The following is a 13,966-nucleotide window of genomic DNA, read 5'->3' as shown; positions in this document are numbered from 1 at the left end:
CAGCTGTGATGAAATGTTGTTTGCAGAGTATTTCTCATCATAACGCTCACTGTCAGAGAGATTTATGATTGCATGCTATCATTAAGCTTTAGCTTTCTGCCACTGAAAATCCAATTCACTTTTTATTGATCCTTCTTTTACATACTGCTGCTTTTCCAGGGCCGTGTTAGTGTTGACATTAAAACACAGCAGGAGGCAGGCTCTGATGGGGTCTTCCCAAACAATGTGAAGATGTAACATTGAATCAAAAATTTCATTTTTGGTTGTCTTTTACAGACATCAAAAGGAAGCAGAGTGTCAGGGCAAAACAAAAAAAAAATCAATGTTATTGCAAATATGATAACCCATTGTTTGGATATTTATTTGTGTTTAGCAATAAGAATGGTGGTGGATCTTAACATTACTCTCATTGCTGCAGGTGTGTGCGAGCAAGCGTACACACCTGCTGATGTAACAGTGTGCCACTTGAGTTTTTGTGTGCGGCACGAAAGAAGCGAGAAATAGAAACATACAAAAATAAATAAATAAATGAAAGTGCTCTGCTGACTCAGAGCAGTTTTTATTTTATGGTGGTTGGTTTCTGTGTGGACAAGCCTGTGGGGAGTATTGTGAAGTAATTTGTGAATTGGTGTTAAAATAGTTTTTGTTTTAAAGATCTGGTTGCATAATCTAGCGAGGCGTTTTATTAACATGTGCACACACATGTAGTGTGGGGATCTGCATGGAGGAGAGCGAGTGGGTAGTGGAGCATTAAAAATGTATGGGCGTTACGTCAGGGCTGGTAAAAAGGTGCTGCAGAGAGAGAGAGAGAGAGAGAGAGGAGAGCCTGGGCTTTAACTGTATACTGAAAAATCACACGTGGTGAAGGTGGAAATGTTCCCTTTGAAAGCTCGTACAATAAACCACAATCAAGCCATATAACTGAGCTCCTGCATTATGTTAAGGACTTCATAATTAAATCACTTGCTTTATATGTGCACTGTGTCTGCTACTGGGGAATTAATAAAATTGAATAAACACAATTAATAAAATTCTAGTTTGGGTTTCAGTTTAACCCTTTCCACCCTGCAAGTCCCTGTATCAGGACCATATACAAGCCCATTTTACCTAACACTCACACTCCGATTGATGCACCAGGGGTAGCTTGTGGTTCAGTATTTTGCCCAAGGGTATTTGGACGTGCAGACTAGAGAAGCTGGGCATAGAACCACCATCCTTCTGATTAGTAGACGACCCGCTCTGTCTCCTGAGCCACAGCTATCATTGGGCAACACAGTGTTTTTAGTGAATACACCTTACTGATTTAACTTGGTGCGTGATGACTCAGAAGCAACACCGTCGTGCTTGATTTCTGTCGCATCAGATTCTGTAGAGTTGCAGCTCAGCAACAAAAGCACTGCCTTTTAGGCTGAAGTAAAATTCTTAGAGCAGAAAAGTAGTGAAAATAAAAACAACAAAGTAAAACTAAATGGGAAAGGAATTAAAAATGACTTACTAAATGTATTTAAAAAAATTGATAGAATATCATTTGTCTGAGGCTGCTCATTGTTGTGTAATTGGAAAGCTCATTAAGTGTTTTCTGCATGTGTTCTTTCTCAGACTAAAAGGAACTGAAATTAATAGGATGCATTTTATGGGTTAATATGCTGTAGTGTTACTGCTCTAACCCATGAACTAAAATGAGACTGACATCTGAGCTCTATCCCGTCCGTGTATTAGCATGTAGATGCGTTGTATTTGCCGTTTCTGTATCCCACACTGATGAAACTCAGCAGGACACCCGTGTTTTTCATTGCCAACTCGGCTGGAACTTATAAGCACCGAGTTCAAGTCTGGATCATTAAAATTTAGCTTCCCTGAGTCAAGACTTGAGCTATTTGTGTAAAATGTGGATGTTTGCTGTGCAGTCGTCACCAATTCCATCTGATTGGAAAGTATGCGAGGCTATTTTTTTCTTAATCTAATAATGCGATTAATTTATGCAGTAATTTGTTGTGATTTCATGTTATGTGTGTTTTACTAAAACTCACACTGTCATTTCTTGTGCATCGCAAGCATCCCCGTGTTGTCCGATTTCAGTGCAAAAGCTAAAAACAGAAGACACATTAGCATGGCAACAGATGGTGTTCCTGTGTGTCACTGTGTCCCTCTCTGTGTTTTCACAGTGAAGAAAGCCAAGCTGGATGGACCCCAAGGTAAGACCTGGGATCCTGGAAGTAACATGAGGTGCAGGGGCAGAGATATAAGTCTTTAAAAAGACTGAGCACACATTGTAAAGTCAAAGAATAGAGGGACAGGAAATCTGTTATTGTGTAGGAATACAGTTGAAGAGAGGGAGACTACCTTATTGTTTTCCATTTTAAAACACCTATTTCTTCTTCCCTTTCTCCTCAACAGAGAAGTTCAACACTTACGTGACTCTAAAAGTACAAAATGTGAAGAGCACAACCATCGCTGTCAGGGGCAACCTGCCCAGCTGGGAGCAAGACTTCATGTTGTGAGTCCTTTGTCATCTTCTGACAAAGCTTCCTCTCTTTCTCCTTCTGTACTCTCCTCTCTCTAACTGCATTCTCTTTCCATCCTCCCATCACACTCTCAACTCCAGCTACTTGAGTGCTTTCATGATGTTTTTCTTTTTTAATCTCAGCTTTTCTCCGGCCCTCTCCAGTTTTTCAGTCCATCCCAAGTGCCCTTTATCCCTGTATTGTTTCAAATATCTCTTCCTCTCTGCCTACAACTGCCTCATGCTCTTTTTCATCTGCTCTCCCTCGATACTTCTGCCCATCTCATCCTTATTCTCAACCTTGGCTCCTTCCCAGCCCCTCTCTCCTCTCCTCTTCTCTGTCATTTCCTCTAAACACAAATCCTTGTTATTCATTTTTTCAGCCTCTCCTCCTCATCCTCTCTGTATTTTATAGTCACCCCAGCACCCCTCATATTCACAGCTTGCTTTAACAATCTTTATTCACTTTAAAATTAGTTTGTTTTGTCTTATTTTACTTAGGATGTAATTGGTGGTTTCAGCCAATAAAATATTACACAACACTGAGTATTTTTCATATAGAGTGATCCAGTGTGGTACTGACAGAGTGGCAGCATATGGGTGATAAATGGTGAGAATCACTTAGCATGTGGGATGCAGCAGGCAGGATTACTGCGGCGTCCTGTGCATCTGTATGATGGTCGGAGGCGTTGAGTGGTGTGCTGGGGTTGCATCAGTGAAGCTGCGTTATGTAATGTTTGGGCTGCAGAGAGCGCCTCATGCCCCCACTCAAACCGTCTTTAAATGACTGTGCCCCCTCAGTCACCACCATGAATCAAACAGGCACTTTTCTTAAAAGGAGTCACCACCGAGATGGGAAATCCACTCCCTCCATTTCTTAATTAAAGTTCCCGATTTCTCCCTCCAGGCATGCGATACAATCACCTCCTCCACTGCCTTCATCACATTCTTACCCTCCCTCCCCCTTTTTATGCCTCACTCTCACTCTTTTTTTCTGTCCTGCTGTCTTGTAAATGTTTTATGGTTCATGCTCACATCCCAAAGGAACATGTTTTAAATTTGTCATAGCGGAGCCCAAAAGTAATTACTTGTGTTTGTTTAATGTGGGGAAAGTATTCAGATTCATTACTTAAGTAAAACTACATGTAAAACAAAGCAAAAGTCATCCAGTACACTAGAATTTAAAAATTCTTAAGTGTTCATGGCAAAATAGACTTATAGTAAGTATAAATTGTAGACCTACACTCACTGGCTGCTTTATTCAGTACACCTGCTGAACTGCTTATTGACACAAATATTGAATCAGCCCATCACATGGCAGTAACTCAATACACTGAGGCATGTAGACATGATCAATATGACCTGCTGATGTTCAAACTGAGCACGAGAATGGGTGAGAAAGGTGACTTAAGAGACTTTGAAAGTGTGAAAGTGGCATGAAAGTGGTCTGTTGGTGTCAGAAGGGCTGGTGTGACTATTTCACAAACTGCTGATCTACTGGGATTTTCCCACACAAGCATCTATAGGGTTTGCAGAGAATGATCCTAAAAAGAAAAAAGCTGATTCACACAAGCTCGTCAAAACCCGACAACAGAAAATTGGAAAAATGTTGCCTTGTGCTGTAATAGTCTCAATTTCAGTTTAGGCTCATGATAGTAGCGCAATGGTGTGGGGCATATTTTATTAGCACAGTTTTGGGTCCGTTAGTACCAACTGAGCATTGTATACCCATCCTCTGATGGCTGCTTCCAGCAGGATAACACACAATGTTGTAAAACTCAAATCATCTCAAACTGGTTTCTTGAACATGACAGTGAGTTCACTGTCCTTCAGTGACCTGCACAGTCACTAGGTCTCTCTTCACCTTTGGGATATGGTGGAACAGGAGATTTACATCATCTGTGTGCAGCTGGCAAATCAGCAGCATCTGTGTGATGCTCAAGTATATCAGGCATACCTTTAAAAAAGTGGTTACGCAGGAAAAATATTTTATTTGACACTGATATGTGAAACAATGTGAAAGTGTCCTAATTTATAGTTACACAACTGTGCCATTTAATCTACTAACACAGGTTTTTTTTTAATCTGTTACAATGTTTTGCATTTTATAAGCTAATCATATGTTCCTAATGAAATAGTACAGCATTAGTCTCTTTAATACTCTTAAAGTCTATAGACGCATGCAATAGTCAAACTCTTTGTCTGGATTTTGGACTTGAATTTTCTTTGTCTTCACAGTGAAATTAACCGCCTAGACCTGGGTCTGACAGTAGAGGTGTGGAACAAAGGATTAATCTGGGACACCATGGTTGGCACTGTGTGGATTCCACTTCACAGCATCCAGCAGTCCAATGAGGTTTGACACTAACCACGATCACAACTTTAGAAATAGCTGTCAAGTGGTGGTTGAGGACTCTTCACTCAGTTTTATGTTTGTGTAATGCAGGAAGGTCCAGGGGAGTGGCTCACGCTGGACTCTCAGGTCATCATGGCTGATAATGAGATCTGTGGCACCAAAGATCCCACCCTCCACCTGGTTTTACTCGATACGCGCTTCGAACTGCCTCTAGGTGAGAAATCAATATTCACATCAAAACCAGAAACTGTCAGTTGGTGGGAAAAAAATGAGAATTTGAAATTACAGGAAGTCATCAATCCTGTTGGCAACCGGGGGGATATGGAGCAAATAAATTATGTCTGTTGGTACATTTTCACAGCAAACAGTGATAAATGAGGACCAATAATTTCTGACTGATTAATTAAGCTGACCTACTTTTCAATTCTATGTTTGAGAGGACGTCGTGTGCAGATGTGTGTCATGGAGGGCAGTGTTTGTGCTCTTCTTTTCTCGGTGATCAAGCTGTGTTCCACTTAGCATTGATTAGGTGTCATTTTCATGCTGTTTCCCCTTCCTGTAGTCAATATTGCACACCTGACTCCACAGTTTGTGGACCTGACCTATTTATAGGTACTTGGCTTTAGACCTGTAAGTGGAGGAGGGCAATTTTCAATGTCACTGTATCCTAGTTAGACCAAAGTTTCCAATCTCAATAATATTTACGGATGGCTTGTTATACAATACTTTGTCTTCATTTGGGTCGCCTTTCATTTGTGACATAGAACAAAACAGTTCTTATGCAGACAGTCCTGTGAAAAACTATTTTAAGTGCTTATTTAGGAGAAGCTCTGTTTTTGCTGTGTTTGTAAGTGAGCCTTTCTCACTGGTTGTTTGCAGATATCCCAGAGGATGAAGCACGGTACTGGGCCAAAAAACTGGAGCAGCTCAATGCCATGAGGGACCAAGATGTAAGCTGTTACCCAGTTTGATTTAATATCCCTACGGCACATCCGTACTTTTTAGGAACAAGCCAACATGATTAATTGGGGGAATATTTTTCAGTTTACGAGATGAAATCCAACATTTTCTCCACTTCTGTTTCATTACTTTTCAATTATCCTCACGGTCTCGGCTCCAGTATTCATACCAGGAGGAACAGGAACGCCCTCTGCGTGTGCCAGGAACCCAGTGCTGTAAGTAACCCGTCGCTGTTTTTACAAATCAGTTTGTGCTTAACAGGAGAATTATGTGTCTAGCTTCAGAGATGTAATTAGTTTAAGATCAGCATGTGCATGGTGCATATAACCACACGAGGGTTGTTGAGCATAAGATGGGGAAAAGGGCCCGGATATCTGCACTGTAAAGAGATCGATAGCGTTAGATATCCAGAGGCGAGCTCCTCCAGAATCCTCTGTGTTTCGACCATTAACTCCGTCTGCAAGGCTTGCTGAGCCAGCTGTCTGGAAAGGCTTTCCATTCACCACCTCCATCTTGGAAATTTGAAGTGTTTAATGGCACGGAATCATGTTTACGTTTTAACACCGGTATAATTCATAATCAATACTGACATCCTCCTGTTTCCCTGCAGGTAACTGGAGTCTGTGGGGAGACCAACAAAGTAAGTGTACATACACTCACACTTTCTAAATTGCTTTGACTCTGCAATCCATCATTAGATTTGAAATCAAGCAATATGATCAATGGAGCGCTGACTTTGAGCTTCAATTTGAGGTCGTTTTCGTGTAGTTGTATATCGGGTGAACTGTGTTGGAGTGATTGTGATTTCAGCCACCTCTGAAAGCTGTGAGGCTATATTAAATTCCATATGTGGTAGTCACAGCAGTACAAACAAATATCTACTTCCAGTAGCAGTGTTACTTGTTACTGCAGGTAATAAACAGACCTTTGTTTACGGCCATGCTGGTAAACAAAAATGACTTCAATGACAAAGTTTACATATTATTTCAAGTAATTTCGATGAACTAAACTTTTAACATTAGTTACTATTTTATTTATTTATTTTATACAGTGATTGAAAGAAAAAAAAAATCTGCATCTCATTGTCCGGACATTCAAATCTACACAAAAAGTCTCCTTTGTCTCGCTTCCTTCCTGACTATCGCTTTCTCTCTCACTGTGATTAGCAGATGGTGTTATATAAGTGCCTTTCAGACTCACCCACACAACTGCAGCGATTCATCTCTCTTCACTCAGATTTTAAAAAAAGGAAAAAGCAGGGAGTGGGGTGTGATGATGGATGCTGAGCTGATGGAGAGGGGAGAAACAGGCAAAGAGAGAGAGAGACGGGGGGCACACGTGGGGGACATGAAGTTTGATGCCTTTAATTAGTGTTTTTACATGCCCAGGCGGATGAAGATGAAGGTGCGAGCGGTGCAGCGGCTGCCTCCATCAGTGGCTTTCAGAGTGCAAAAGATGATGGATAATGATGAATGATTAATAGATAGCTGGTTTCTCTTTCGACTGCTTCAGCACTGTTCAAGTCGGTCATCACTTCCCTCTGGGATTTTTAATCTAATCCAATCTATGGACACCACAGAAAAGTAAAGCGTCCCCTCAGCAAGCGGCATAGATTTACATTCGGCTATGACGGGAGGGTGAGAGGGAACATGCTGATATTCGTCGTGTGCTTCATGTTTCACTTCACTTTGAATGGCCTGCAGTTTATGGGTGTAGCTGGGGTTCAGCGGCTCATCTTTATTATCTGTAATTACCATAGTGTAAAAAAATTGGTTTAGTGCTGATTAGAGCCTCTTATCTCTATACCACATGACGGTTTCATTATTTTCATGGTAAATTATTCTGAATTTCTTCTTCCGGCTATAGCAAATTGTGAAGTTTTTTTTTTTCTTGCTATGAATGTGTGTGCTCCTCTGTAGATGAAGACCCAGATAGTGCTGTGGACGACAGAGACAGCGACTACCGCAGTGAAACCAGTAACAGCATCCCCCCTCCCTACTACAGCACATCCCAACCCAACGCCTCTGTCCACCAGTATCCTATCAGCCACCAGCACCGCAACTCCAGAAGCTTCTCTTACCCTCGCTCTGGCAACAGCCATGACCTCGACTACCACCATCAGAGGACTGTCAGGTGTGTTTCTGCTTTGGTGTAGGCGTGTCTGTCCCAACAGTACCATGGCTGGCAGATTAGATGTGATGTTTAGTTCAGCTATAACCAATTTTGTCGCAGACGTTTTGATCTTCTATAGTAAGAAAAGACACAGGGGATATTAAAAAAAAAAGTATTTTTCCAGGTGCCTCAATAAGCCACGACAATATGATAATGGCCTGCATGAACAATACCTGGCACCTAAGTGGAAATCAGCCATGAATCATTCATGAATCATTCATTAATTCATGTCCGCCTGTGTTTTTCCTGCTGTGACAAGTCAGAAAGTCCTGTTAATGACTCAGTACAGTTAATGAAAATGTTCAGTGTCTTTGGTGCACATGCAAGCCTTTCATTGGTTTTTTCAGACAAAAAGCTGCATCTGTTTCAGAGTTGTTTACAACACTGTTAGACCTCTCAACATTTACATATCTTCCACAGAGTTAGAATGAAAATATACATTCATCCACACTCTGCTTTATGAATTATTCAGGTGGCAATCTCATGGTCAATACTGCACATAAGATTAGCTGTCTCTGTGAGTGTATTGGACAGGGCAACCTCCTCACATCCCCGCACATCCTTCTTCATCTCTTCCTCTCAGCTCTCTCCACTCGCTCCCTCTCTGCACTTTTGTTTTGTCACCGTGCTCACCATCCCTCCTCTCTTCACCGTCTGCCTCTCCCTCATTCATCCTTTTTCTTCTCTGTGCCTCTATTTTGTTTTTAATAACCCCATTCATCAAATAGCATGAATAAGTTTTCCCCATTTGTTGCATTTCTTGATGCTTTTTTCATTTTTCCTTGGTCAGCTTTCTCGGGGCCTCATACCTTTCTGTTCTGCTCTATTTCTTGCTACTTGTCTGGTACTCTTGTATCCCTGGTGCTTTTCATTGATTAGCCATCAGCATTATTTCAGGTGGCCTCAAGACATGTAGAAAAGGTATTTTGTTGAGCTGTCTAGCAGTGTATCAGCCATAAAGGGCTCTAATATAGTGCTCTATAAGCATTTTTAAGATAATAGTTCATAGAGGGATGGTAAACCATTTATTCTACATATGCCTAGATACTCACTAATATACATGTAATAATAGCATAAATTATAGTGTATGTATGTTTATTATAAAACTGTCAACCTTTTCTTAGTACCTTGGGTACTCTCCAGGCAATGCTGTCTTGCATTTTTATATTTTTCTCTTCTCTTCTCTTCTCTTCTCTTCTCTTCTCTTCTCTTCTCTTCTCTTCTCTTCTCTTCTCTTCTCTTCTCTTCTCTTCTCTTCTCTTCTCTTCTCTTCTCCTCCCTCCAGTCCCACTGGGAGCTATGCATCATCTGCAGAGCTCAGCCGGTGCAGCAGTCAGCTGAGCGAGGAAGACTACGGTGGTGAGTACGGGGAGAGGGACCTTTACGATGAGAATGACTCCTACCATTCCTGTCACTCCTCCGTTAGCTATAGTAAAGGCTCTCCAGACTGGGACCCTGATGAGACTCAGGGGGCGTACAGCGATGAAGGTGGCTACAGCAAAGATGGAGGAGAAGAGGCTGCTCTGTATGAGGAGGATGACGGAGGACTGTTATATGAAGGAGAAGAGGAAGGCCTCTATGAGGATGAGGAGATGATGTATGATGATGAGGATTTGTACAATTTGGATGGGACCCTCAGTGAGGACATGGAACCTCCCTTCACTCCCACTCCAACCTCAACTGCCCCTCCAGCACTTGATGTACCCAACTCCAGGCCCCCTCTAGAGAAGCAAAACTCCCTGCACCAACAGCAGCCTCCTGCTCAACCCTCTAACCAGTCCAACCAGGCTCATTCTGCTGGTATGGCACCAACAACACAGTCCCCTTCTGGTCAACAAACAGCCCAACCGCCCAAACAACCCCAGACCCAAACACAACCCCAGCCGCAGCCAGCTCCTTCTGCCACGTCCTTCTTCTCCATGGCCAAACCTCTAACAGCTGCTGTCACAGGATTGGCTTCCAGTTTCCTGTCTTCTGTCCCCACAGCCCAGCCAGCTCAGTCTCACCCTTCACCTTCAGCTGTATCTCAGCAAAACCATTCTGCTGCAGCTAACTCTGTCCCTCCATCTCACCCAGCCACTTTGGCTAACTCAGCCCCTGCTGCATCCCAGCCCCCTTCCAAAGCAATGGGCCCTTCATCTGAGCAAACCCCATCTAATCTCAATGATCTGGCGACCCAGTCAATGTCATTTGAAGACCAGGCTCCCATGGTTGAGGAGGAACCATGGCTAGAGCAGGAAACAATGCTGGAGAAGGAGGCCAGAACCCCTCCCGCACAGAATGAAGAGATGATTCCCATTGAGCAGAAAGAGGAGAATTTTGAAGAAAGCAGACCCGTGACCCCAGATGAGGAAAAAGAGATGCCACCTGAGAGGTAGGATTGAAGGTTGAATGGAAATAAGATCAATTCACTGAATCAACAAAAAAAAATCAGAGCTGAAAAGTTGTTTTCACAAAGATCTTTTCAGCTGAAAACAACTTTTCTTCAGCTGAAAAAAGTAAAAAAATGTTGTTGTTTTTTCTTTTAGTCCTCCAGTAACAGAGGAGCCCAAAGAGCCAGTTGATCCAGCAGTTAGAGCCAAAGAGAACTGGCACAGACTCTACAACAAGGTCTTAGAACAACTCCGGGAGGTAAGTGCACCATTTACTCCCAGTCTCAGCTCTGACCGAGCCACACCCTTCCAGCCTCACTGCAACAGTCCACTCAACTGAGCTGTGTGCCTGATTCAGCTCCACCCAGTGATATCAAAAATACACCTCAGTTCCAGGGACTCTAAAGTGTCTACCAGGTCTCTGAAATATGTATGCGCTATCCATTATTTATGTGCAGAGGCAGGGTACATACACTAACTTCTTGAGTTCTGTTTTGATAGTGTTTTATGCAGACTTAATGTGTTTCATATTCTATAATTGATACCTTTTTGGCTTCCTTAAAAATAAAAATACTTGGCAGGGAGCAAACTTCATATTTTAGCCTGGGTGCAGCTCCACACCACTGCTTGACAAGAACTGCATGGCCTAGCCAGATACATTAAGTTTTGCTTGGTCGGTTTTCACTTGCATATTTTATTTATATATTATGTTGCTGTTCATTGCGTTTGAATTCAGTTGTGCAGAGAAATAATCACTTGCTTCAATGTTTATTTTGATGTGTGTTGCATTATGTTTTTGTACATTTGGCTTCCTTCCCCTCTCTTTATTTTGATTTTTTTTGTTTGTTTGTGCCAACCCGCTTTGTTTTCTTTCCAGTTTCATGTCATTGCCATAGTGACACTCACATGCACTTTGCTCGGCCATCATTGGAGCATGCTGACAGGTAGGTACAGCCTGAACGTGTTGCTTGAAAGACAGAAGGAAATGCGTCCTGCTGCATATCTATATAAACAGACACCTTCGCTTCGTTCATTCATTTTTCACAACAATTTGACCTTTTTTAGTTGTATCTTTCAAGAGCTGAGCAGTTTGCATATGTGACATAAATTAATTGGCTTTCCAGAAACACCTTTGAATTGAACGTTTACATAAATAAGAGTACTTTGCATAGCTCCATAATCCATAGTAATTTACTGACTAAGTGGTTCTTTTGGTTCTAAATTCTGCTGCCTATAGAGTAAATGCCTTTGTAAACGCCATTATCTTTGTTTCACAGCTGTACAAAGAGCACACTAACTCTGTAATTTCTCTGACCCGCCCTCCTTCAAACAGTGATACAATAATTCAAAATGGGATGGGGTTTAAATGTGAAGAGTTTAATTGAGCACTTTCATAATCAGATAACTTTCATTATGGTGATGCAGCTGTATTCATGCAGCATATTAAAGGAAAAGAAAACCCTGTAGGGACAAACTTCAGATGTCTTTTTTCTTCTTTGACATTCCTCCTCTTTCTCTCTCAGGCTCGAGGAGAGACGTCCAACTCGCTGTGGTTTGGTAAAGGAGGGTGAGTCGTTTATGTTCTCTTACATGACATTACATCAGACAGTGTTTCAGTTAGGTCAAATAATATATCAGCAATTTTACAAAGTACATGAGAAATTTGAAATATTATATAACTTTTTACAGGTAATAACTGTTTCCTTTCCTTTGAAATACCTAGACATTAAAGTGAAGCCACTCCATAACATTAACACTGTCTGAACCCTGAAATGTACAGTACATTGGCAAATATTGTTTATTTTTCCACAAAATTACCAAAAATTTATGCAGTAATAAAAATTACTAACAGAATAATTTATCTCTTTTCCTGTAAATTTTCTTACACACTACTTAAATGTACTCACAATATAATTGTTTCTTTGTTTCCTGATGTGTTAGCCCTGTTATTCTAGTAAATTTACCCTTTAAGTATTTGTAGGTAATTATTTTGTCATTTCAAGTAAAGTACATTAAAATTCCATTTAATTACTTGGGAAGTATGCACCTCAAGTACAATTAAAGTTATCCTCAGTTCATTGGTGAAAGAATCCTTTAGTGTTTTAGCTTGACAATCCTTTTTTTTTAGCCCAGAAATGTTTCGTTCTGTTTTATCGAGGCTCGTTCAGCTTGTGGCATTAAGCCAGTCAGCACTGAACAGCTCTGGGGTGCCCCGACTTGGCTGGCAGGTCGTTTGTAGATGAGGGAGACGTCAGAGCTCAACTGAAGCTTCATGCTGAAGAAATGCTACGTTAGCCAAATAGAAACCCAGCAGTTAATGCTAGGTGTGTGGAGTGTCATGCCCACTATTTTATACAAAGCAGCCGCTGTAATTAAACTCCCCAATCAAGTCCTTGAGAAGTCCTTGACTGAGCATTAAAAAGGACTGAGATAAATCCATCACCCTCTTTGTTCCAAATCTCAAGTTTATAGTAAAGCATTTTGATTATAAAAATATAAATACTGATGAGTATATGCATAAATATTTTACTGTTTATTGTTCAACTTACAGAATGGGAGGTGCACTATACAGTATTGACAGCATGCCCGACCTTCGCAAGAGAAAAGCCATTCCTCTAGTCAGAGATCTGGTGAGAACATTAACACACACACGTGCACAAACACGCGGACACACACATGTAATAAACCCCACACTAAGAATCCTTTTTGTGTAGACACAATTGATTTCTGTCTACGATCTTTCCTCTGTCATTGATTTACTGTCTTTTATTTTGCGTTGTAGTTAGTTTTTCTTCCTCTTACCTTATGCATGATTGAACTTCTACTTTTCTAGTTCACCTGTTTTTATAATCAAAAGTAAATTTACTCCACCTGTAGCCAGTTTGATTGCTGTGCTTTGTTTGCTGATAAATGCTGCATAGCAGTAAATAAGAGTTCAGGAAACATACTTGTACACACACAGATCATTTAGATTCTGATAGCTCACTGTTTTAATATCCCTAACTTTGCTCACATCTGTTTTTGTCTCCTTCCACTCTGCTCCTGTGTTTAATCATTGCCTGATATCTTTAGGCGATGGTAAGTGTATTTTATTCATCAAAGAAATCAAATATTAGGATCTATGCAGTTGCTCCACACTTGAAAACATTTTTTTTGTTTGCCGTCTCCTCCTCAGTCTCTGGTGCAGAATTCACGTAAAGCTGGAATCACCTCAGCCATGGCCTCCACTACTCTCGGCAATGAGGAGCTGGTGGGTTTTCCTCCACATGTTTCTTTGTCAGTTTTTTTTTTCAGGACCTTCAGAATTTAATAAATAGCTGGACTTAAACATATGTTTCTTTTCTGTGTGGCACTTGCAGAAGATTCATGTTTATAAAAAGACCCTGCAGGCTCTGATCTACCCCATCTCCTCCACTACACCACACAACTTTGAGGTGTGGACAGCCACCACTCCCACCTATTGCTATGAATGTGAGGGACTACTCTGGGGCATCGCACGTCAAGGCATGCGCTGCTCAGAGTGCGGTGTCAAATGCCACGAAAAGTGCCAGGATCTGCTGAATGCCGACTGTCTGCAGAGTAAGGCCACACAGATTTTGGCAC

General features: G+C 41.4%; 1 protein-coding gene across 1 annotated transcript in view; it reads left to right on the top strand.

Moving 5' to 3' along the window:
- LOC146648269 (protein unc-13 homolog A-like) overlaps window positions 1-13,966 on the top strand; it is a 33,225-nt gene that overhangs the window by 2,309 nt on the left and 16,950 nt on the right. The window contains exons 2-16 of the mRNA XM_085389470.1: window positions 2,166-2,195; window positions 2,398-2,497; window positions 4,742-4,859; window positions 4,950-5,073; window positions 5,739-5,809; window positions 5,980-6,034; window positions 6,430-6,459; window positions 7,739-7,952; window positions 9,277-10,365; window positions 10,520-10,622; window positions 11,887-11,930; window positions 12,915-12,993; window positions 13,436-13,441; window positions 13,539-13,613; window positions 13,723-13,942. Of these exons, the coding sequence (XP_085245596.1) occupies window positions 2,166-2,195; window positions 2,398-2,497; window positions 4,742-4,859; window positions 4,950-5,073; window positions 5,739-5,809; window positions 5,980-6,034; window positions 6,430-6,459; window positions 7,739-7,952; window positions 9,277-10,365; window positions 10,520-10,622; window positions 11,887-11,930; window positions 12,915-12,993; window positions 13,436-13,441; window positions 13,539-13,613; window positions 13,723-13,942 (2,358 nt within the window). The remainder of the gene's footprint in view (window positions 1-2,165; window positions 2,196-2,397; window positions 2,498-4,741; window positions 4,860-4,949; window positions 5,074-5,738; window positions 5,810-5,979; window positions 6,035-6,429; window positions 6,460-7,738; window positions 7,953-9,276; window positions 10,366-10,519; window positions 10,623-11,886; window positions 11,931-12,914; window positions 12,994-13,435; window positions 13,442-13,538; window positions 13,614-13,722; window positions 13,943-13,966) is intronic.

Source organism: Rhamphochromis longiceps, linkage group LG18, assembly GCF_057381845.1.
Source record: "Rhamphochromis longiceps isolate RC_006_pf linkage group LG18, R_longiceps_female_GT1.1, whole genome shotgun sequence".
Classification (NCBI taxonomy): Eukaryota; Metazoa; Chordata; class Actinopteri; order Cichliformes; family Cichlidae; genus Rhamphochromis; species Rhamphochromis longiceps.
This window is presented reverse-complemented; position numbering and strand designations above follow the sequence as displayed.